The following is a 23851-nucleotide window of genomic DNA, read 5'->3' as shown; positions in this document are numbered from 1 at the left end:
AAGCTTCTGTTCTTCTACAGAGAATAGCATGAAAGTGACTCGTTCATCATAGGAGGGCGGGAGAGAAGAGGGAGAGAGAAGATGCTTTGAACTACAAGGTGTATCTTTCAAGAACCTATAAGGCTTGTACAAAATACCATCACAGGTCAGACCAATAGTATAGCAGGTAGGGCATTTGCTTTGCATGCAGCTGACCTGGATTTGATCCCTGGCATCCCATGTAGTTCCCTAAGCACTTCCAGGAGTAGTTTTTGAGTGCAGAGCCAGAAGTAAGCCCTGAGCACTGCTGGGTGTGGTCCAAAAAAAACCAAAAAAAAACCAAATTTGCATTTCTCCCCTCTTTTTTCAGGGGGTGTGGGACACACTTAACAATGCTCATGGCTTATTTCTACCTACGCATTCAGGGATCATTCCTGGTGGTGCTTGAAGGACCATATGGACTGTGGAGGATTGAACCCAGGTTGGCTACATGAAAGACAAACAACTTACCTGCTATACTATTGCTTCAGGCCCTATTTGCTTTTCAATATTTGATTCCAGAGAAAAGGAACTACTTTCTTGTGCATAGTTGTAGTGTCCGCCTCACAAATGCCATTTGACAAAGAAATGGTTAGTTTATTGTCTGGAAGAGGCTGTGAATTCATGGTGACTGCTGAAATATAAATCAGCAGGTACTTGTTTACTGAAGGAACCTTAGGAGTGAAAATGCCAAAGACAAAGACTTTCATGGCAAACCTCAAACATCTAAGCTGGAGAAGCAGGCAAGAGCCTTGGGATTTGGGGGGGGAACTGGTTTGGTTTCGTGTTTGGTTTGGGGCCACACCGGGCTCAGTAACCATATGTGAGAATGAGTAAAACCCAAAGGCTTGAGCCAAAGACATAAAACAGAGATTAAGGTGCTTGCCTTGATTCTGCCAATCCTGGTTCAATACTCATTATCACATACGGTCCCTGAGCACTGCCAGGAATGGCCCCAAACCAAAAACCTCCCTCCCTCCCTCCCTCCCTCCTTCTCTCTCTCTCTCTCACTCTCTCTCTCTCTCTCTCTCTCTCTCTCTATATATATATATATATATATATATCTTCCTCTCTCTTTCTTGGGCCACATCTGGCTATGCTCAGAGTTTACTCCTGGCTCCTGGCAGGCAGATGAAGGGGGAGGGGAGAGGTATATGGGGTGCCAGGGATCTGACTTTGGTCAGCCACGTGCAAAGCTGTGCACTATCTGTGCATTATTTGTTGTACTATTTCCCTGGCCTCTGTAAATGATCAATTTTTAATTTCTGAAATAGGATTTCCATCTATACCAAGATAGTAACCTACTAATTTTCATGAATGCCAGAAATGCTTTAGATTCTCCCGAAGACTATTTGGGCCTTTCACTATTTTCATCTGTGAAGATTCTATTTGCATTCTCAAAGTCCATGTCCACTGTGTCATATTATAACCCAAATCCTCTATTAATCTGGGGGTAGGGGGGTACTAAAAAAACCAAAAAAAAAACCCAAAATCATTGGAAACCAGCCTGACTCACAAAGCCAAGAAAGCGTGGCTCTTTGCGTCAATATTCCTGTAGATGGCGCTCCAAGGCAAAGATTGCCTGCTGGTTGCCAGGAAAGGAGGGAACCAGCTAACCAGAAGAGCTTTTCTTGCTGGGGAGGAGACTCTGAGGCCCCACACACTCAGTTTTTCCTTGAAAGACATACCAATGAAGTTGGTGTGTCCAATAAAGGGCTGCTCCTATTAGGACACACCTGTGTTATGACTGACTCATTCCCCTCGAGCTTTGAGGACCCCGGCTGCCACCTTCCCTTTGAAAGATTTTTTTTTTTAAGCCTATTGTCTCTTGGAATTGAAAGATGTGCAGTTGTGTTACTGTGTCATTGCTGAGCAAAAATGTTGACACCGCGTACAAGCAAATTACAGACACACCGGGGCTTCCTAATCTTTAGCAGTAAAATCACGTCAGACAGAAAACAAACCCATCAATGGGGAGTCGTGTTTTGCAGAAGTGTCCAGCCTCGTGTCTAGATAACGTAGCAGTTTTGTTTCATAGAAATTAAATATATATATGTGCTTGCTTTGGAAGCACATATACTAAAATTGGAACAATAAAGAAATTAAAAATATATGTATATATGTATATATCTGAACAAACCTGCTTGTAGAATAGGCAGTTTGATATAAAATAGTGACAAATTTGTTCACTGGAAGCCCTATTAATTTATTCCATTCCTCCTGCCTGAAATTCCAATTTTTTAAACCAAAATTTCAACATTATTCTTTGCTTCTAAAAGAGATATGTAGGTTGTAAAATTGACCACATTCTTTTTAAATTACCAGACAAATATAGTATATTGTTCTAATAACTGTTTGTGGTTAAAACAAGGCAGGGTGGGGGACTGGGGATCTGCAAATAAATAATTATATATATTCTCTTTATGTAAGCTTATAAAATAAATATTTTAACGAGTACATGCATAAAAAAAGACGACCAAAAACAAAATATTTCTTAGATTCACAAGCAAACCAGTTAAAGAAAATGACTATGTTTTTGTTTGTATTCTGTAAGATCAAAGGCATGTTACTGGTGCTAAGGTTGCGGAGACATTTTTCGGTTTTATAAATGATGTATGAGCTCTGACAGATTTTGCAGGGGGCGGAGGGAAGGTTTCCTTAAGAGTCAGTATTCTTTACTATCCCATAAATGTACTCATTAGCACTTTGGGCCATGCCCTGCATCCTGTAGGGCTCAATAAAGATTCATTGAAAGAGTGGATTTAGTTTAGGGTATTATTATTCAAGGAACCATGTTGCTCTGTGTCCAGTTTTTTTTTAAAAAAAAAAAAGCTATAAAATGATGAACAACTATCACTGCCAGAAATCTTGTTTTTTCTTCATATCACACTAAGGTTCAGGTAGGGTTCATATAGAATATTATGATCTTGCAGAATTCACTGGATATGAAAAGAGAAGAGCACATGATCACATTAAAATTTATGGTGGTGCTGGCGGCATGTCGCCGATGGGGAATGGCAGTTAAACGCTAATAATAACCAAGTATCACAGCAAACACATTGACACCCCCTGACATTTACTGGGGGCTTCTTAAATCTAAAATGTGGAGGTAGCATGTTTAAGTCCATATTTGTGTTGTCAACAAGGTTATTTTCCGAGATAAGCAGAGTCATTTTATTGATAATTCAAACTAGAGAGCAGAAGGAATGTTTAGAGAGAAAAATCTATCCTATCCAACTAGCTTCCGGGTAACACGTTGTCCACTGCCTGCCATTTTCGGGAAAAGTCCTTGATTTTCGAGGCAGAAGTTGTCTTCAAGAAGGATCTTAGCAGCAGAATGAGCGTGTTCCCTCATCCCAAGGACAAAACCAATTGAATTTTTAAATAACACATATTTGCTCAATTGCCAAACGCTAATCTCAGTAAAAACCTAATTTCTTTGTAGCTTGTAACATTAAAAGGTACAAAGAGGTCATATTTTGTTCTGTAAATGATTATAATATAGTAACAGATAACATTTTTGTTGTTATCAAATACTTCTTTACATAGTATTTATCAACACAAATAAGACCTAGTAAAATTTAGTTTAAAATAAAATGGCTTCACTATCAGCACAATACAATAAAATCTGCATCTCAGAAAACCCCATTATTTAATCTTCATGCAGGTATATCTTGATTGCCAGTGCAACTTCAAAAATGCATTTTTTTATTTAAAATGGGAGTAATATTTAATGTTTTTTGCAGAATCTCATCATTGGGCTTTCTAAATAAACTATAGAGCTAGTAAATTTGATGATGTGCTTAAATTACCCTTAAGACTGCTATGTTCTCATCATTTAAGGTTTCGCTTTTTATTCTCTCTGGCTATGTCTCCAAATCCCAATTAGGCCCTCCATGTTTCTGACATTCCTGTTGGCCACATTTATTGTATAAAAGAAAGAAAGGAAAGCCACACTTAATTAAGAACCTGGACTGCTAATAACCAAACATACAATTGGGCAGAAGGATAATCCAATCCATTTCCTCACACGGGAGAGTAACCTCCATAACTCACTTTAAGCGCTGCCATTCATGAGTTATGGGTCATTCCCTTTCTAGTGAAAATAAATTCTCCTGCACCATCCGCCGGAGCTGGGTATTTTTCTTAGGACATGTAAATTGTAAAAGTGTATGAACATAATCATGCCTGACGTTTCAGGGAAAGTCTAAGCTCTGGCTTACGTTCACAGGCTTGTAAGGAAAGGTATGTGGTTTTAGGGCTGGGGCTGGCATAGTTACAATATAGGAGTTTTGATTAAAGTGAATTTATTCTTGGGGTTTTTATGATGTTGGTAAACTGCTTAATCTGTCGCTCCGTGTTTTATGATGCCAGCCGAATCCTCCAGGTCAGGGAGACTCAGCCGCAGTGGCATGCTCATTTATCACGGACACCATTTTCCACAGTTTATGACTCAGGAGTGGCACTTTGGGGGGGCAGAAAGCTGGCACCCACGGGTGTCAAGTGGGAGCTTTAAAAAGTTTTAATTTTTCATAAGCCTTCTGTTTAATTTTTCTCGGTGATGACTAAGAAAACTTTGGATAAACCTGGAGGAGTTCTCATAGACTTAAAATTCTGGCCTTTCAGGGCACTTGGGAAGTTTGTTTCTCTGCACAATTAACATTCACTGGCAAAGTGATGACACATTATGCTGTATTTCTTTCACTTGTGCTTTGTAACAAAATATTGTATTTCCAAACATCAGCTTTGTCCTAAAAAATTGTTAAAAACATATATTTGTAGTATTGAAAGATAAATCCCTAAAAATCAAATGCTTTGCTTTATCTTTTGTTTTTTTTTGAAATACATTAAGTGTACTACAGATACTCATCAATTGCCATGTTAATTGCATGATCTAAATTAAAGTATACATCTCCATTTTTGAAAACCTCCTTAAAGTAATTACTCCAAAATTTTCATTATATCAAAATATGAAAGTGGAGATATATTGATGAATTTTTATTTGTCCCCATTAAAACTTGAGAATTAAACTTGTTGACAGATGCCTCAGGTTTGCTTTCAAATACTCTGACAAGCAAACCTGCAAAACAGAGTATGAAAAGTGGTAGATGGAACAAAATTGTCAAAACATGGATTCCGATTGAAGTAGCATAATGAATAAATGAGGAGAGAGGTGGTTACTATTGCATTCTGTTTTCATATGCTTTTAGTTTTGAATTTTTCTTAAATTTAAATTAAATGTTTTTTAGCACAGGAGGTAAGGCATTTGCCTTGCATGCACCCGATCTGGGTTCGATTCCCAGCATCCCATATGGTCCCCTGAGCACCTCCAGGAGTAATTCCTGAGTGCAGAGCCAGGAGGAACCCTTGAGCATTGCCGGGTGTGACCCAAAAAGCAAAAAAAGAAAAAAAATTAAATGTTTTTAAGTTATAATAAGAGGTTTAAATATTTACATTTTAGAATTGATGAAAAATAACAATTAGTAGACTAAAATCAACTTAATATTTTTATTCGGGTATCAAATGTTTACTCAATATATTACTATTGTACCAGGTAGGTCATAACTTTTGCTTCCTTTTTGTCTTTTATGAGACTGACAGGCATTTGCAAATTTTTGAAATTAAGAGTCAAAGTATGTCCAGATCATCATCTGAGATTTATTATTTGATAATAAGGACTTTTAGAAGTTTTCAGTTGTAAAGAAAGAATTCTTAAGTGTTGAGTGTAAGGTCTTTCCAATTGTATTTGGTAAGGAATGAACCGCTTTATATTTAAAACAATATTTACATAATTTTATAAATATCATCCTGTAAACACTTGTCTACGCTCATCTTGAGAAGAAAGAGAAGCAAATTTGATCAAAATGTTCCCACCCTTGGGGGTAATCAGATCAACTACAACGTCTGTGCTGCTCTGCATGCTTTACTGAAGGAGAGAAATAAACACAGAGCTGAGTGGCAGTAGGATGGTTCTCATCTTTGAACGTCACAGTGGGAGCGAGGTGGGTGCCTCTTTTTCAGTTCAAATACATAGACAACCCTTACTATAAACATCAAGGCTATTGACCATTAAATCTAGATGCAGTGGTTTGTTCAGTAAGAAGTTCCTTTCCACAGTAGAGGGTTGTGGTTTGTCCTGTGGTTGTTCTTCCCCTGCCTTATGCTTTCATCGGACACTATCTCTGGCTACCTAATATGGATCCCCTTTTTAAAGGAGAAGAGATAGGAGCCAGAGAGCTACTGTAAGAGGATAAGATGTTTGCCTTCTATGCAGCCAACTCAGATTCGATTTCTGGTACTATATGGTCCCCAGGAACTGCAAGGAACATGCACAGAGCTGGAATTGGCACCAGTGGTATAGCCTAACCTCTTCCTGCCACATAAATTTTTAAAAAGAAAATAGAATATGGCATCAAATTATGCATAAGCAACTGGAAACTGCTTCCAAGATCAAATTGTTGCTTGGGATCATCCTGAAATGTTTGCCCTCTATCTGCACCAAGGATTGATGATGAGAGGTCATTATTCTATTTTGGAGCAAAAAAAAAAATGAGTGCCACAGAGAAGTATGCTGGGCTTGCTGGAGATGCACACAAAGACCAGACATGTGCCTTAATAGTTCTCTCATTGGATGAACTCAGAGTGTCATCGAAGAGACCTCCCTCATAAAGCCTACATCCTCCGTAGGAGCTCTAAGTTTCACAGACAGATTCCTTCATAAGGATGACCCAGTGGGGTTGAGCTGCCAACGTTGCAATCTAGGGCATTCTTTATAGGACCTAAGTACTTTTAAGTGACATTGACAATGAAATCCTTTCCTTGACAGGAGTGATTGGCTTGGTTGCCAAGATTGAACCCAGAGATTCATTCATAAAAAGCATATGAGCTCCACCAGTGAGTCAACATCACCTTCCCCGTCAGTGAAATCCTTACAGAAAACTCCGGCTAAAATGAGTCTGATTTAGTAATGTATCAAAGGTTTTAAACAATGACCTTAAAACAGTCTGTTAGATAGAAAGTAAGAAATAATGAACATTAAATTGCTGTTTCTTTTTTTTTGCCACTCCCAGAGGTGCTTGGGCTTTACACCTGCTTCTGAGCTCAGGAATCATTCCTGGTAGGGCTCAGGGGACCATATGGAGTGCCAGGGATTAAATCCAAGACAGCTGTGTGCAAGACAAGTACCTACCTGATGTACTTTGCTCGGGTCACTGAAATGCTGCTTCTTTAAATGCTACCTTTTAGTCCCCAAGAACCCTCCATTTTCTTTTTTTTTTTTAATTTTTATTAGTGAGACATCATGAGGTACAGTTGCAGACTTATAGATTTTTGTGCTTGGGTTTCAATTATACTATGATCAAATACCCATCCCTCCACCAGTGCCCATTTCCCACCACCACGGATCCCAGTTTCCCTTCCCCTCCCCAATCCCACCCTGCCTCTGTGGCAGGGCATTCCCTTTTGAAGAACCCTCCATTTTCAAGTTGAAGTTAACTAGAGAATTGTTGAAACATACAACTATGTGATTCATAGATACTCTTCTAGAGGAGGCACGTTCCTTAGAAAACATGTTCTTCAGGCGAGGGAGATAGTTGCAAGGGCTGGAGTGCATGTCTGGCAAGTGGAAGCCCAGAGTTTGAGCCACCGTACTACGTGGTCTCCTAAGCAGTACCAGATGTAACCCCAGTGGTACTAGCACCATTGGGTCTGAGCATTGAACCCTCCAGTTTACACAGTCAGACCAGGAGTGACCCCCAGACCCCTGAGATTCTTGAAATGCCCCCAGTTGTCCCCTCAAAAGAAGCCTTGTACTTCAAACCATGTTCTTGGGATAGTTAAACAATGCTCCTTGATCTTCTGATCTAGAAAGAAGGGATAGAGGAAGGAGAAAGCGTGGATGGCAAAAATCCCTCATGGTCTCCCTCAACCTTAGCCAAGAGCACTCCACTACAGTGCCTGGCTGCAAGAATTTAGGGAAAAATGCTCTAGAGACTCAGGATGTTAAATATATGGTTGTCTTTCCTCCCTCTAAGTCTTTCACCCACCGGGTCAGAATCAACAGAATGAACTCAGGAAATCTTTCATCATGCAATACCTCTGCCAAGTTCATAATAAAATGTGAAAGCAGGAGTTTTAGCATGTCTTTCTTAGATTTCTGTCAGGTCTGCATGATGCCAAAGCAATTGCCTGATCCACCGTTCTTTTCTTCTACATGTACCCAATGTGTTGTGAGGGCTTCTCACCAGAAAAGGTGCTTCTTGGCGCTGTTGGGCATCAGGTCGAGGCCCTCACACATGTGAAGGATGCCCTCTATCCCTGAGCCATTTACCCAGCCTCTCATTTCTTGTGGAGCTGACTTAACCTGACTTCTCTGTCCAACAAGGTTCAGGTTCGAGAATCTTTCTCAGTACACTAATCCCAGTTCCTGGGATAGACTAAATGCTTTATAAATATCTGCTTAATGAATGAATTGACACGTATGAGGTTGTCATCATTTTATTCCAAACTTGAACAGTTTGATGAATATAGACTCAGTCCTAAAACAAAGAATTTATATATAAAAGATACATTGTAGATAATGGGCTGGAGCAATAGCACAGTGGTAGGGCATTTGCCTTACAAGCGGCCAACATAGCCTACCTGAGTTCGATTCCTCTGCCCCTCTCAGAGAGCCCGGCAAGCTACCGAGAGTATCTCGCCCACACGGCAGAGCCTGGCAAGCTCCCCGTGACGTATTCGATATGCCAGACACAGTAACAACAAGTCTCATGATGGAGACGTTACTGGGCCCGCTCGAGCAAATCAATGAACAACGGGAGGACTGTGACATTGTAGATAATAAATTTTCTGGTTTTCTTAGGGGGTTGTTCCAGGTAGTTCTTGGAGTCCCAGAGACCATGACCTATAATATTCAGCCAGGTAGCCACCAGTTAGTGTTGGGCCTGAGGATATGGTGCTGCTGTCCTTCAGGGCCATACCTGGTGATGGTCAGAAAGCCTTGTGGTGCAAGGTATCCAACCCCTCTCCTAACTCCCCAGCACCAAGGATAAATGTTCTTTATAGAAATCTTATATGAGAAGAAAAAATTGAAGTCACTTGTGTTGCCATTGCTGGTTACATTTTGATGTCCACCCTGAATGCCCTTTTATATAGCACTGTAGCACTGTCCTCCCATTGTTCATTGATTTGCTTGAGTGGGCACCAGTAATGTCTCCATTGTGAGACTTGTTGTTACTGTTTTTGGCATATCAAATACACCATGAGGAGCTTGCCAGGTTCTGCCATGTAGGTGGGATACTCTTGGTAGCTTGCCAGCTCTCCGAGAGGGATGGAGGAATTGAACACGGGTTGGCCACATGAAAAGCAAATGCCCTACCCGCTGTGCTCTCACTTAGGCCTTTTATATACATATTTTAGAACAATTCATAAATGTGGGGTGTGACATATAAATTATTGTAGTTTTCCTGTTTCTCTAATGACCACATGTACTGTCAATTACATCTTGACACATCACAGTCCTGTTTAGGCAGAAAATGTTCAAGGGCTCTGCAACATAATCCCGGTACTATGCTGGAATAACATCTTTTCTAGAATAAAGCACATAACGAGCGAGTTCTTTAGCTCTTTTATCTAGGACTCCATTATTACAAGAGTATTTTAAAGCTTCCCAAGTGCATTTTCTCCCTCACCTTGCAGCAGAATAGCTCAGTGGCTAGGAACACAGAGTTGGGAGCCACCTTTGTAACAGATAGCCTGGAGTCTAGTGTCTCAACATTGGAAAAATAACAAGTGTCTCCCTCAGAGGGTCTTGCAAAGATGAAGGGATGAAGTAGTTCCACGTATATGAGGTACATATTGTAGTGTCTGGCATAGACTCCGTGTTATGCAATTATCTGTAGTTGAAATAATCCCCGGCAAGCTACTGAGAGTATCTCGCCTGCACAGCAAGCCTGGCAAGCTACCCGTGACATATTTGATATGCCAAACACAGTAACAAGCCTCACAATGTTACTGGGCCCTCTTGAGCAAATCGATGAACAACAGGAGGACAGTGACAGTGACAATGAAATAATCCCAAACTTCTTCTCTCAGACACACTTTTGCCTTCACACACAAAAGACACGCAATACCTTGTTTCAATGAATGAACTCTCTCTAGCACCATCTAGTGTCAATCCTGTGACTGGCTTTGGGTTTGGATTCATCTTTTGTTTATTTTTATCTTTTCTTTTTTTTTGATTCTACAGAATAAAAAAGCAACTAATTATTTTTCTCTGCACTTGGTAATTCTCTCCACTAGAATCAGACAGAATCAGCTTGGAAACAGGCTCGTTCTAGCTGGATTAAATTTTAGATTAACTGCATAAGTGTAAGAAATGACTTGGTGATTCTGGGGACACTACAAACCAATATTGACATGTAGGTCATTAGGAGTTTCAGTAACAGTGTGTTCGTATGGCTGGGATAGGGTTACCCCAGCATATGTTCAAACTGTCATTAGAGATCTGCTCATAGAATGACCAAGGGTGTTTTCTGGAGGAGGTGATGTGGGAACTAGCTCCCGGTGTGTGCCTACCATTCTCACCTAAATAGATTCACTATTTTCCTTTTTTTTTTTTTTTTGATATGGGTCATGAGGCGATACAGGTAAGAAGATGGATTAACATACAGATCGACAGAACCTGTATTTACTGAATCAGGAGCAAAAAAGATAGAATTACATTTGAAATTAAAGGATAAAATAGGGCCAAGAATGGGAGAAATACCTAACCCACACTTCCTATTACCATTCTGCTCTCTTGTGAAAGTGAATCCTTTTCAGCAGGGAGTTGACTTCTTTCTCCTGGTGCACAGAAATGTATGTCTGAATAAACAGGGCTAGAGAGAGGGATGAGGCAAGGGGCAGAGTATATGGACACTTAGCGGCAGGTGCACACTATTCAGGCCTGACAAGTCTCAGAAACCATTTACCAGGTAGCTTTAAATCACAGTCAAGGCATGGGTACTGCTTCAGTAACTCAGGTATCATAGTCCAGAAAGGTAAATATGTTTTTGTGTGGTTGTGTGTCTGCTATACTTCAGGGATTCTTTATTGAGAGAGTCCAAATGTGGGCCTTAAACACTATATTTTTGAACACCATAGAATTATAGAATAATTTCTAGATGGACCAGGAAGAGGTCCATGACTTTTATCAAGTTCTAAAAATTATCCAAGATACTAGTAGTTGAAGAGCAAAGAGCTGGGTTTTCAGATAGAGAAGGTATAAGCACAGAACATTAGGGTTTTGCTTAGTTTCTTTTCAGTTTTGAACCACACCTGGCGGTGCTCAGGGATGACTCTTGGCTCTGCACTCAGGGCACCATATGGGGTACCAGGGATTGAATCTGGGTAGCCACATGCAAGGCATCACTCCAGCCCCCATATTTTAGTAAAATATAATGCATCAACTTATAAAATGGATGATAACTGATGAATTAAGACTGATTCAGAATGTTGCTGTTGAATCTATTAGATGTCATTTGATTTCACTTGTAATTAAATCTTGAGTCAAGTCTCATTATTTTGACATTTCCCAATTTTTATACTTCTTGTTCTGAATCATCGGGTAATTTTAATAGCATTTTCACAGTGAAAAAGTTTCTAAATTACAGAGAAGTTTCACTAATATTTGCAGCATCGATTTTCACATATCATGGATAATGTCATACTTGATAGATTTTTCAGAATTTATTTAATTATATTAACAAAATAAAAAAACCCAGCAGAATGGGCTTACAATTTCAAGCTGATAGATTAAAAAAAATTATACCTCTTTTCCTCTAAAAAATAACAGGGAGAACAAGAAATGAACTCAAATTCTGTCTTTCATGGAATCATAAAAAAAGAAAAGGATGGATTAGAGATTGGCAGAGAAAAGGAAGGTCCAAGAAAAGTGCCTTCAGGGTGCCAGAGTGGAGGAGGGAGTTAAACAAGTTTTTCCCAGAAGCAATCAATGCTCGGGAATTAGAGTCATCAGATACCACAAAAATGGGGTGAGTGATGTGGAACAGAGTCACAAATTTCCATCCTGTTTCTATGAATCCAGGGCTTTTATTCTCCCTGAACTATGCAAAAAAAAAAAAACCCAAGATATTGTCAAGAGAAACTGAACCCTAAACTTGGGGACACCAGTCAAAGATGTGCATCTTGAAAATAAAAGACAGAAGTGAAGGTCTAGAGTCACTAAGCAGAGGACGTGAGCTTTCTCTTTTCTCAAGGGTTAAGCTCATGCAACGCCATTTCCAAATTCCAAACAAGGTTTGGAAAGTCTGAAGAAAATAAGTGTAGATAAATCTGAGGTCTTCAGACAAAAAGATCTGCTCTCCAGCTGCTCACACTACAGTTAGGGCAACAGACATGCACATACACCAGCATTGTGCTGGTATGTGGAGAAGGTTGTAATGTTCTCCTCTCAGATGGTCAGAGATGCCAGGCATGTGAGGGAAAACAATAAACAGAAAGAAAAGGCATTCAGAGGAAATAGGCAATTCAAGGAGCATAAGAGACTTTCAGAGGAATTACAGTTAATAGCTTCAAAAAGATAAAAAGAGACTAATGCATCCACAGGAGATTAGTTTGCTAGTAGAAAAAGGAGTAGTAGGCAATAAAATGTGGGTAACTTTAAAATAGCATAACTCTTGAGGGAAAAAAATGTGAATAGACAAAAAATTAGGAAGCTGATACCTAAAAATCCAGATCATCACCCCAGTGAGAATAAAATACTAATTTAAAAAATAAAATTTTAGGGGCTAGAGAGATAGTATAGCAGGTTAGGTTGCCTTGCACACACAGCCAACTCAGGTTTGATCCCCAGCACCACATAAGGTCCTGCAAATACCACCCAGGGTGATCCCTGAGCACAGAGACAAGGTAAGCCCTGAGCACAGGTAGATGTGGCCCCCCAAACCAAAATAAATAAATAGGAAATTTTTTAAAGACCAGTGTCCAAACAATTGAAATATTCTATTCAAGAATAATGACACCCAGGGGCCTGAGTGATAGTACAGTGAGTAGGGCATTTGCCTTGCATGCGGCCAACCTGGGTTCAATTCCCAGCATCCCATATGGTCCCCCAAACACCACCAGGAGTAATTCCTGAGTGTAGAACCAGGAGAACCCCTAAGCACCGCTTGGGTGTGATCTGAAACACAAAAACAAAATAAAAATAATTCAGAAAAAAAGATCCTGTATTTAAAATAATAGTAATAATGACACCAAAAAAGATAGTGACAAGAAAAATCACTTAAAAGAAAGGGGGAGGGGTGGCATGCAAGAATTCTAATACAGGGGTTAAGGATTTGCAACCTGCAGACTCTGATTCAAATCCATGGCACCAATATGGTGCCCCAAGCACCACCAGAGGTAATCCCTGAGAACTACCAGGTCTGGGCTCAAAAACACAAATCAAGTTTAAAAAATAGTTAACTCTACTGGTATTTTAAAAATTGACACCTTCTCTTATAACATCACTGAAAAATGCGTCTCCCCTGAAAAAAATGGGGCGGGGGTAAAGGTGAAAAGAGAGGTATGGGGTGTGCAGAGATGAAAGTGGGACGCAGAGAGAAAAGGGTGGAACCCAGAGAGAAAAGGTGGTCACACACAGTGTGATCTCATCAAAGGCAGGCTGCTTGGGTGCGCGGAGACAGACCACAGAGACTTCTTAACTCCAGGAAATAGAAACATTGGCCCAAGAAAGGAAGCAGCCATTGCTACCACTTGGTTCCATGTGACTAACCTGCAGAGGAAAACAGGCAATGTGTGCAGGGATTTTCAGGAAGCGAAGTGTATGTGAGGGAGAGGTGGTAAACTCTCACCAGACATCAGTGTACTATGGCAAACTGTGTCAGGGGCATGCTGGAGGTTTGCCCTCCTCTGCCCCTTACCAGCTGGGAGATCTAAGACACGTTTGTTAGTGCCTCAGTTCCCTCCTCTATCCCTTGTAACAATATTGGTCACAGAGGCAGCATTATGCAAGTACTTTGACAAATAACCAGGTGATAAGTAAATGTGCATACTCTACAGAAAAGGGGGTAAAATTTGCCTACCAAATTAGGGAAAGAAGAGAATAGAACTTGATTATCTTTAGGAATCAGGAATGGAGAAAGATAAGGAAGTATTATTTTTGGTTCTAAATCTTTTATGTAACTTGAATCTTTGGAATGATTAAAGATGATACTTCAGATGAAATAAAGTGAATGTACAGCTAACTCCAAATGTTTAAGTGACGGCACACACATAGCTTTAATAGCTTCTCTCATCTTCCTTAACCATTTTTTAAACATTTTTATTTCCTATGCAAATGAACATTTTGGTATTTCTAAACATAGCTAGAACCCAAATTAAGTTTTAAAAATATACCTATCAATATAGGAGCTTATGATTCAATTGTTGCTATAAAAAATGTTTTCTTAAATGATCAACCTAAGTTTCCAACCTAAGAACACTGTCTTACAAATATTATCTAGTGAGCCTGCATTGCAGAAAAGACTACATGGAAAAGGAAGCAATTGGAACTCATCTCTCCCCTCCTCCTCCCCTCTAATGCAGAAGGCATTAATAAGTAATGAGAGCGCAAACTTACAAAGTGAGGGTAGAGAGGGGGATAGAATCATCTTGGATCAAGAAAATGCAGAGATTTCCTTTTGCAGAGAGTTGTTACCGCTTTGAACAAATGCAACAGACAGCCTTGGCTGCTGTAGGTTAGGGGATTATACTCTTCCTTTGAGGAATCGCTGCACCCCTTTGTGTTCCACAGTTCAGCTACCAGAGTATAATAAAGGATCCATGCCAAGGGGCTAGTCCTCAGTGGGGACTGCCTAAGACTCTGCCGATTCTAATTTTTTTCTTTTTGGGTCACACCTGGTGATGCACAGGGGTTAGTCCTGGCTCTACACTCAGTAATTACCCCGGCGGTGCTCAGGGGACCATATGGGATGCTGGAAATCGAACCCGGGTCTGCCACATGCAAGGCAAATGCCCTACCCACTGTGCTATTGCTCCAGCCCCCAAATTCTTTTTTTAAGTCACAGACTTAACTGTGAATATGTCTACCCAGATAATAAAAATCCAAGTGTCTGTAAAATAGCTTCTAAAATATTATTGCATAACACTTTGAGTACTTCTAAGTTACTTCATTTAACATATGCATGTGTATGTTAAATATATACACACACAAATGCTACCCCTCTCCCCTTTTGCCAGCTTTCATCTGGATAGAGTTCTCAGTTCTAATTCCCAGCCCTTTTCTCTCTTGCTGCCAGTGCACATGATGATGGCCCTCATGGAAATGTAGTCACAGAACACGCTTGGCTTTAGTTCTTTGCCAAAGGAGAGCTAAATCTGGATGGTCCAGCCTTTTCTCCACAGAGGAATAAAGTGGCTCTGAACTTTGTCCTGGTGTGCCAGCGTGGGCCCTGTGACCGGGAGCTCATTCATCAGTGTGGGAGTCTCAGCCTGTGCCCCCGACCCCCCCCCCCCCCACGCACCCATCTAAGGGGTGTCGGCCCATTATTTCCTTGAACAGTGTGGGTAGGAAAACAGAGCTGAGTTTGGCACGCTCACCTGCTCCATCCTCCCTCCCTGACAACTGACAGCGGCCATTTTCCCTTCTTCCCAGACTGCCGGGTTTCAAGAGATTCTGACCGAGGTGGAAATTTTAGCCGTGATTGTAGGCTGCCTGTGTCACGACCTCGACCACAGGGGAACCAACAATGCCTTCCAAGCGAAGTAAGTGTTCTAATTGTTGTTATTTTAATGCATTTGCTTTTCTGTTTGGAGCCAAAGGTGACAGGTGCTAAAGAGTAAAGCATTAATTTCTGGCATCTGAGGCCAAGGCCAGGCCGGCTGGGCCAGGCATGCATGTCAAGGGGCCCATCCATCTTTATAATTCCCTATTCTTCTTTTAATTGCAAATTTGCCCTTCATGTCATGCTTGTTGATTTGGTCTGTCTCTGTTGACCTCAGCCAGATAACACAGCTCAGATTTTAAAGGGTCTCTTTTTTTTTCTTCAAAAGAATATTGGCCTTCTTGGGCTTATAACAAAATCTCTGGGTTTGAAGCCATCAAAATAAAAGTGACGTTAAGAAATTTTGTATAGCATAAGCTCTCCTCCTTCCCCAAGAGAATCTCCTCTGGATTCTGGTGGTGGCAGATGCCTCATAAAGGATGAAGAGAACATATCCACATTGTATCTCCAACACACCTTGACATTTCCTTCAAAACTCTTACAAATCTAGGCAGAGTGGCATTGAACTGTGGGGGGAAAATGAATCACATTGAGAGGATGTGTGGTCCCCAAGGTGCATTGACAGACAGAGTGGTCCATTCTGGGGCAAGGTGGACTGGTCAACATGGCCTTCTTTTGGTGGCTGGCACTGTCGCCTTGGTTATAGAACTCAAGGATGTTGGCAATAAGGCCCAACCTGCATTGCTGGGCTCACCCTGAGGGTTCGTTCTTGGGGCTATTAGCCAACAAAATGATGAGAGTTCCAAGGCTGGAGGAAAAGAAATGTTGAGTTGGAGAAGTTAGGAAAGGTGCCAACAAAGAGGTGAGAGGAACTTTCTGAAGGCAGATTCTCAAGTTTCTGCTCCTGTGCCTGTCACCCAAATACCTGCAGCCGCTGAGTCCACAGACCCCTCAGCTCATGTAGGCTTTTTGTTACCGCAAACACCTCCCTAGTTAGGCTTTGGTATCCTCGACCCTTGTATTCTAGCAAATCAAGGTTGATTTTTTGCCCTTCTCTATCCATTCTGAATCCTTTAGCCCAAACCTTCAAACCTCTCTCTCTTCTCAGCACCCTCCATTTTTTTCGCCCTCTTGAAACTTAATCTTAAACTTAATCACTTAATGTTCTGCACCATCAAAACCTCAGCCCTCTCAACCTAACAATTTGATGCCTTGTCACTCTGGCTAGACTTTTAAGAACTCTGAAGGTGAGTTGTAGACACAATGTATCTGTGTTCTCAGCTTAGCTGAATGTTACCTTCTTTCTTTGGCCACTGCCAGTTCCATTTTCATTGCCCTAAGCACTTCTAGATCCCAAACTCTCTTCCTAAACAACCTCCTGGTTTTCTCCTTCACCTAGAAAATTTAGGTCATCCCCAGTTTCCTCCCCAGCCATGCACAAACTTACAAGTTCACTGGTTCACTTTCCTCCTATCTCGGTGCAAAGATCTTCCTTTAGTCTGAGGCTCCTCCGTCCACCTCAGTTTTGTGCGTCATCCTGGCTCTCTCTTCCAGATGAACCTTGTTCCATCTATCTTCCTTGCTCTGCTCCGCATCTTCCTTTTCTATTCTACTGGTTCTCAGCCGCCTGTTAATAAGGACCATTTCCCCCGCTTTTGAAAAGCCGTACTCTGCTCCCACTTCTCCATGTGGCTTTCTTGGAGTTCTCATCTTTACCTTCCATTTAATCTCAGAAAGTTGTCTGTCTTCATCATCTTCCTTTCCCCATCCTTTTCCCTTGTCTCTGGCTGTCAGTGCCACCACATCAGGAACACTACTGGCACCTGCAATAATGCCGCTGATGTCCCTTTACCCAAAGCACCGGTATTTCAATGGTCCTTCTTCTGGGTCTTTCTGGCTTCAAGACACTTTTTCCTTCTCTACTTCCTAACACTCTTCCTTTGTTTTACAAAGGATTTTCATCAATCTTTCTTCTCAGTTTGCCTCAAGACCCATCTCCCCTTTTCTTCTCTTTCTATTCTAACACCGGTTATGTTCTTTCTGTTTCTAACTAGTCTATATGATCCTTCATGTAGGGCCTCCTCCCATCTGCTGATAAGTCCCAAACCCATATCTCTGATCCATAATTCTGCTCATCTCTGAACTTATCTCAAAAGGATCACCCTTCTCTGTCATCTCTCAAAGTCACTTCAATCTCAGTTTTTCCTTTCAGCTGATGCCTTTTTCTCATAAGATGCATCCCAGTGGATGACACCATCAGATATCTACAAGTCACCCATATTTCTTTCCTAGCACTCCTCAAAATCAGTCACGGTCATGGTCTTCCTGTTGTTCATCGATTTCCTCGAGCGGGCCCAGTAACGTCTCCATCATGAGACTTGTTGTTACTGTGTTTGGCATATCAAATACATCACGGGTAGTTTGCCAGGCTCTGCTGTGTGGGCGAGATACTCTCGGTAGCTTGCCGGGCTCTCCGAGAGGAGCGGAGGAATCGAACTCGGGTTGGCCATGTTGGCTGCTTGTAAGGCAAATGCCCTACCGCTGTGCTATCGCTCCAGCCCCTCAAAATCGACATCTATGAATTTTTACAGGAACTGCAGCTTCTCTTCATTCCTCCTAGCATACTTCAACAAACAGTCCACCTAATCATCTGTGTGGCACTCCAGAGTAATCTATAAAATTCACAGAACTGGTCAAGCTATCACTTTTTACAGGCCACTCACTGGCTTCCTGTGATTTTTAGGACAATGTTTAAATTTCTTAATTTAAATTTCTTTGTCTCAAAGTTTTTGTTGCGACACCTGCCTATTTCTCTTACCAAGCACGCACCTCCACTTCTGCATCTATGTTCCAGACATAGGCACTATTTGCAATTCTTGGGTCAGTGTGGGTAGGAACGTTAGCTAACTCACTTCTCTGCTCTCTGAAATCCTGTTTTCTTTGTCTAGAACACTCTTTTTTCTCCAAAATTCCTCTGAAAGTAATGCCTTCACTTCCCATACTGGCCTTGGTGGCTCCTTCCCCTATCAATTTTCTGTATGTTATTTCCTAGCAATATCAAAAGTGTGCACCCACTCCATTTTCATCATGTTGTATGAGCACACCTCCCCTTTCTCTTGAATATCCATGATAACAAGTGCAGGAGCATAATGATGATTATGGTGTACATAAAGTACACCGTGATTATTTGGCAGGGGAAGGAAAAACTGATGAAGATACACATGTGTTTATTGTAATTATTGTCATATAAGTTTTCAACAAAGTTTCCTGATTTCTTATACAAATATACTTCTTTATATATTATTATAAAGCAAGTTTTTTTACACACAGATTTTATGCTGTACTAAAGATAATAACGCCCCTGGGGCCTACTGTGTGTTTTCATTATAGAGTCTGAACATTTCTTACTTTTAAACTCCTGTATTTGCATTTTATTACTTTTTAGGAGTCCTCTTCCTTCGGGTCAATAGCCTCAAAGTCAGTATATCTTCATTTTATACTCTCTCCTACTTCTGCATAGAGAGATAGGATTGTGTTAGAAATGTGTTTCAGAAAACAAGAAAACATCCAGTGGGTTCTTTTTTAGAGTCATGTACATCACACTACTCACTTTTCATTGACCCTGTTAGTCCATTTAGATTTGAGGCTAAGAGTGTCATTTTGAGAAAGCTGTGATGACTATGTTCTAAGTATTTGGGTGAAACAAAACATATCAGCAAAGAAGAGAAAAGATAGAAACAGATATTTGGAGAGATGAGAAAGGGAGAGATGTACAACCAAGGGAAAGAGAGAAAAAGCAGAGTTGACCCTGGCTTACCTGACATCAACTGCTATTTTTGGAAGACCCAGCCAGTCGTATTTGTGATATTTATAGGTTCCCTCTGAGTTCCTAGGACCATTTAACCAAGATTTTCCTTAGTGAAATAGGAAAATTCAAATTCATTTATATTCTGCGCAACTAACAGTTGTTGAAATAATTAAAAAGTACAGTTTATTTGTTTGCTGTTATAACAGCTCATCAGTAGCCTCAAGGGCAGGCATTTTTGTCTTCATTTTATGGAGGAAATTGAGAAACAAAAACTTGTCCAAAATTATATCTCCTAGATACAGCAGTTTTTGTACCTGGGGTATCTGAGTCCAACTGCCATCCTTAACCACTGTGTCATATTGTCTTTTATAATTCTGTGATATTTATTTTAGGACTTTGAGCTTTCATTTAGTGACTGGCTTGCCTGGGAACAGCTCAATTTGACATCCAGAAAATCAAGACAGAGAGCCATATAAATCATAGAATTGAACTAGACCTTTGTAGTCATATTTTCCAATACCTTAATTTTATTAAAATGGAAATTAAGGTCCCCCAAACATCACGTTTCTTGTGTATGATTGGTCAGTTTTTACATCTATGAAGGGTAGTAAGCTTCTCATGCTAGAAGTAAAAAATTTTTTGCATTATCCTCATGTCTCATGTTCAAGTCTACCTGTTACAAGATGGTTTTATGGGTTTCTTCTGGACAATGAATCACTTACACTTTACCAGCACATGGGATGTCCATTTCCCTGTCACTACATGATGGAGTTACCTTTGAATTTAGGACACCTAATGCCACTAACATCATCCAACATCAGTCAAAATTTCCTTAGTAAAAGTTGGAAGAAACTTTTTTTACATAATAACAAAGGGACTGCCTCTTATTAATTAATAAGGTTTATTCAGTAAAAGTGCCATTATTTACCAAATCCCAAGAAAGAAATATATATCTTTATTTCCTTTTTTAATTTCCTGATAATTGAATGTTTTCTACATGCACAGCTCTGTGCTAGGCATTGAGGGAGAAATAAAAAATTGTAACAAATAGTTCCCTCCCTTAAAGTACTCATACTTTGATTCCAACCTTTCAGGTGATTTAGAAGCAGGATTTAAATGCACCAATCATTATGTGGCAAAGTACATGCTACATTAAAAAAAATCATATATAAGGCTGTAAAGAAACGAGACATTTAGCAAGGGACAAATTACTATACAAAATGCAAAATGCCTCTATAATAAAAAGTCATGACTTTTGTTATTGCACAATATGATTTATTCTCTTAGCCTTTCTGATAAGTGAACCTTTGCATTTTCATACTTTATTCTTAATTTTTAAGTATTGGAGTGTGTGCAAAGAATGATCAATAGATAGAGCAGCGATACCACAGAGCTTTGAAATTGCACTGTGAACCCCTCTCTCTCATTCTCTCCAGGGACAGTGTTCCCCACTCATCCCCTTCTCTATTACAGCTGCCCCTGATGATTAAATATCAGCACCGAGCAGCTTTGTGGTACATTCTCCTAGGAGACTTCTTCTATTCATTTCTAGCATAATCTCTTAGACTCATTTCTTGGGAATGAAAACCCATCTTGTCGCTTTCAGCCAGGTCCCAGAAGTGAAATACTGGGGCACATTAATCTGCTGTGACAGCCTAATCCCATTCCTCACCACCTCCCAACAATTCTCAACTTTCTAATTACCTTTCATAGTTTTCCTTTTTAAAATTTCCTATGAGCCATGGCTGCACATTTCTATTCAGCCTCTTTTTCAAAGACGGCGGATCTGGCAAAGCTATGAAGGTCTTGCATTTCCTTCTGCACGCTAACATTCAGTGCCTGTGCAAGTGCTGAATGCTTACAAAGATAGAATTTTACTTTGACTTTTCTTTTTTTAATAAGTTTCATCTCGGTGTTCTGCACTCTGAAATGAATATCCTCAGTATATCAAGATAACCTGACCAGTTATATGCATCACAAGTAGTGACATGCATTAACATTTCTGTGTCTATAGAATCTGGGTTCTCCTCCTTCTCTGTGTCTTCCCCTCTCACCACACATCCTTTATATACTTTAATCAGAATTTCATGATTACAGCATGTGGTAACCAAAACTTATTATATGGTGGATACAAATACAATTAAATTAAGGTATGGTTTTAAACTCAATATTTTTCATTTGTGACTGATTTTGTTTTGTTTGATACTTAATGTGGAAAAATGAAAGTATACCTTATACAAAATATTTTGTATGAATAAAATTCTTTCTTTGGAAAATTGATCAAGGAAGATTGGCAAATTCTACATGTCATGTTCCCCACCTGCAGAATTACAGTTAGTATTTTCCTATACAGACACCTAGGAAATCCAACAGTAAATAAACATTTGGGGTCAGAGAGATGGTACAGTAGGCTAAAGCACTTGTTTTACATATGGCCAACTTGAATTCAATTCCTGGAACTACATATGGTCTCATGAACCTTACCAGTAGCGACCCTTGAGCATAGGTAAAGGTAAAAGGTAAAGGCCCTCCCGTTGATCGTCGATTTGCTCGAGCGGGCCCAGTAACATCTCCGTTGGAGACTTTGTTGTTACTGTGTCTGGCATATCGAATACTCTCGGTAGCTTGCCAGGCTGGAGCGATAGCACAGCCGGTAGGGCGTTCGCCTTACAAGCGACCAACATGGCCGACCCGAGTTCGATTCCTCCGCCCCTCTCAGAGAGCCCGGCAAACTACCGAGAGTATTCGATATGCCAAACACAGTAACAACAAAGTCTCCAGTGGAGACGTTACTGGGCCCGCTCGAGCAAATCGACGACCAACGGGAGGGCCTTTACCTTGAGCATAGAACTAGGAATAAATCCTAAGTACCGCTGGGTATGTTCCCAAAACAAACTAACAAAAATGAAAATAAATGAGAAAGAAAAAAGAGAAATATCTGAGAAATTTAACCTCAATTTTTCCCAAACATGTTTGACCATGAAATCCTTTATAGTTCAGTTCTCCATCATGATTCTTCTTAACATTCCAGGAAAATGATATTCTGGAGGATTCCTTTTGATAAAATTTATTCTTATGGATTCGTTTTATTTTTACCACATACGTTAAGTTTGATAATTTGAAGATCATGAGCTTGTGTTTATGATCTTGAGTATGATCCTGTATTTCCAGAAGGTCACAGCAGGCAAGGAGAGCAAGCTCTCTGGGGCTTAGCATAAGAGAGAAAACACCAAGAGACTGGCATCTTGGAGGATCTGATAGAGACCAAATTTTGTGGAGTAAACAAGGGATCCATATGGAAATGGGATATGGATCTTGCTTAGGGAACCTTCCTCTAGTTTACTAAGAGCTCATTAGTACCAGGCTCCATGCTGTGCACACTAGGACGGTGCTTTGCTAGCAGAGACATGAGCACTGCCAGCGCAAAACTGACCAGAAAGTCTCCCACACAGAGTTGTTAGGTTCTTCCTGTGTTTATCATCATATTCCACATACATAAGGTCTGAGATGATAACAGTCTTTGGTACTTAGTGGTTGAATGAATGATAGATGAGTGAATGATAAATGATCAAATCCCTGTCTTCCTGCACCTAACATCCATCTGTCTGCTTCAGTTGCAAAAATCTACATATTTGTGATTAAATCAGGATTGTGTGTGAGTGATGGGGGAAAGAGTAAGATGGAACTCACAGGGGAACAGGCAGCATCAGATGATGAAGATGTTCAAACCAGATGGATTCACTTGCATGAACCCCAGGGGAAGACTTCAGATGAAGTGCTATGTGGTTCAGGAGCCTTGTGGATTTGGAAGGGAGAGATGCTGTGCAAGAAGCATGGGTGCATGCATTATAGGAGATCCCCTGGTAAAAGGAGGGCATCTTCCCTATCCTGGAAAAGAAAGGAGATGTAAAGAGACTTGTGATCATTTAACTCTTGATCTACTAACTAATGTGTAAAAGAGGAGATAGTTTCCTCTTGGCCCTGTCTTACATCAATTACTGGGTCATGAGCATTCACGCCAATAAATAATATGCACATGGAATGGCTTGGTTAAAAGAAACAAATTATAGAGATCTGAGCCTGGGGTAAGCATTTATACTGCTAAAATTCTCAATGGAATTTTGTAATCTTCTTCCTTGGGTGACAACTAGTTTAGTAAAATGGAGAATCAGCTATAAGAAATATTTAAGTTACAATGATCATTCGTACAGAATAATGAGAAGAAGCTTAAAACTTAGATTCCAGTCTGGGTCTCACAATTACTGGTTGTGTGACCTTGAAAAAGTTGCATAATTTTCTG

The 23851-nt window shown here is 40.3% G+C and overlaps 1 protein-coding gene across 1 annotated transcript in view; it reads left to right on the top strand.

The window, feature by feature from the left end:
- The window catches only part of PDE11A (phosphodiesterase 11A), a 461319-nt gene that overhangs the window by 355451 nt on the left and 82017 nt on the right, over positions 1-23851 (top strand). The window contains exon 13 of the mRNA XM_056110237.1: positions 15674-15783. Coding sequence (XP_055966212.1) covers positions 15674-15783 — 110 coding nt within the window. The remainder of the gene's footprint in view (positions 1-15673; positions 15784-23851) is intronic.

This window comes from Sorex fumeus, unplaced genomic scaffold, assembly GCF_029834395.1.
Source record: "Sorex fumeus unplaced genomic scaffold, SorFum_2.1 ptg000009l, whole genome shotgun sequence".
Classification (NCBI taxonomy): Eukaryota; Metazoa; Chordata; class Mammalia; order Eulipotyphla; family Soricidae; genus Sorex; species Sorex fumeus.
This window is presented reverse-complemented; position numbering and strand designations above follow the sequence as displayed.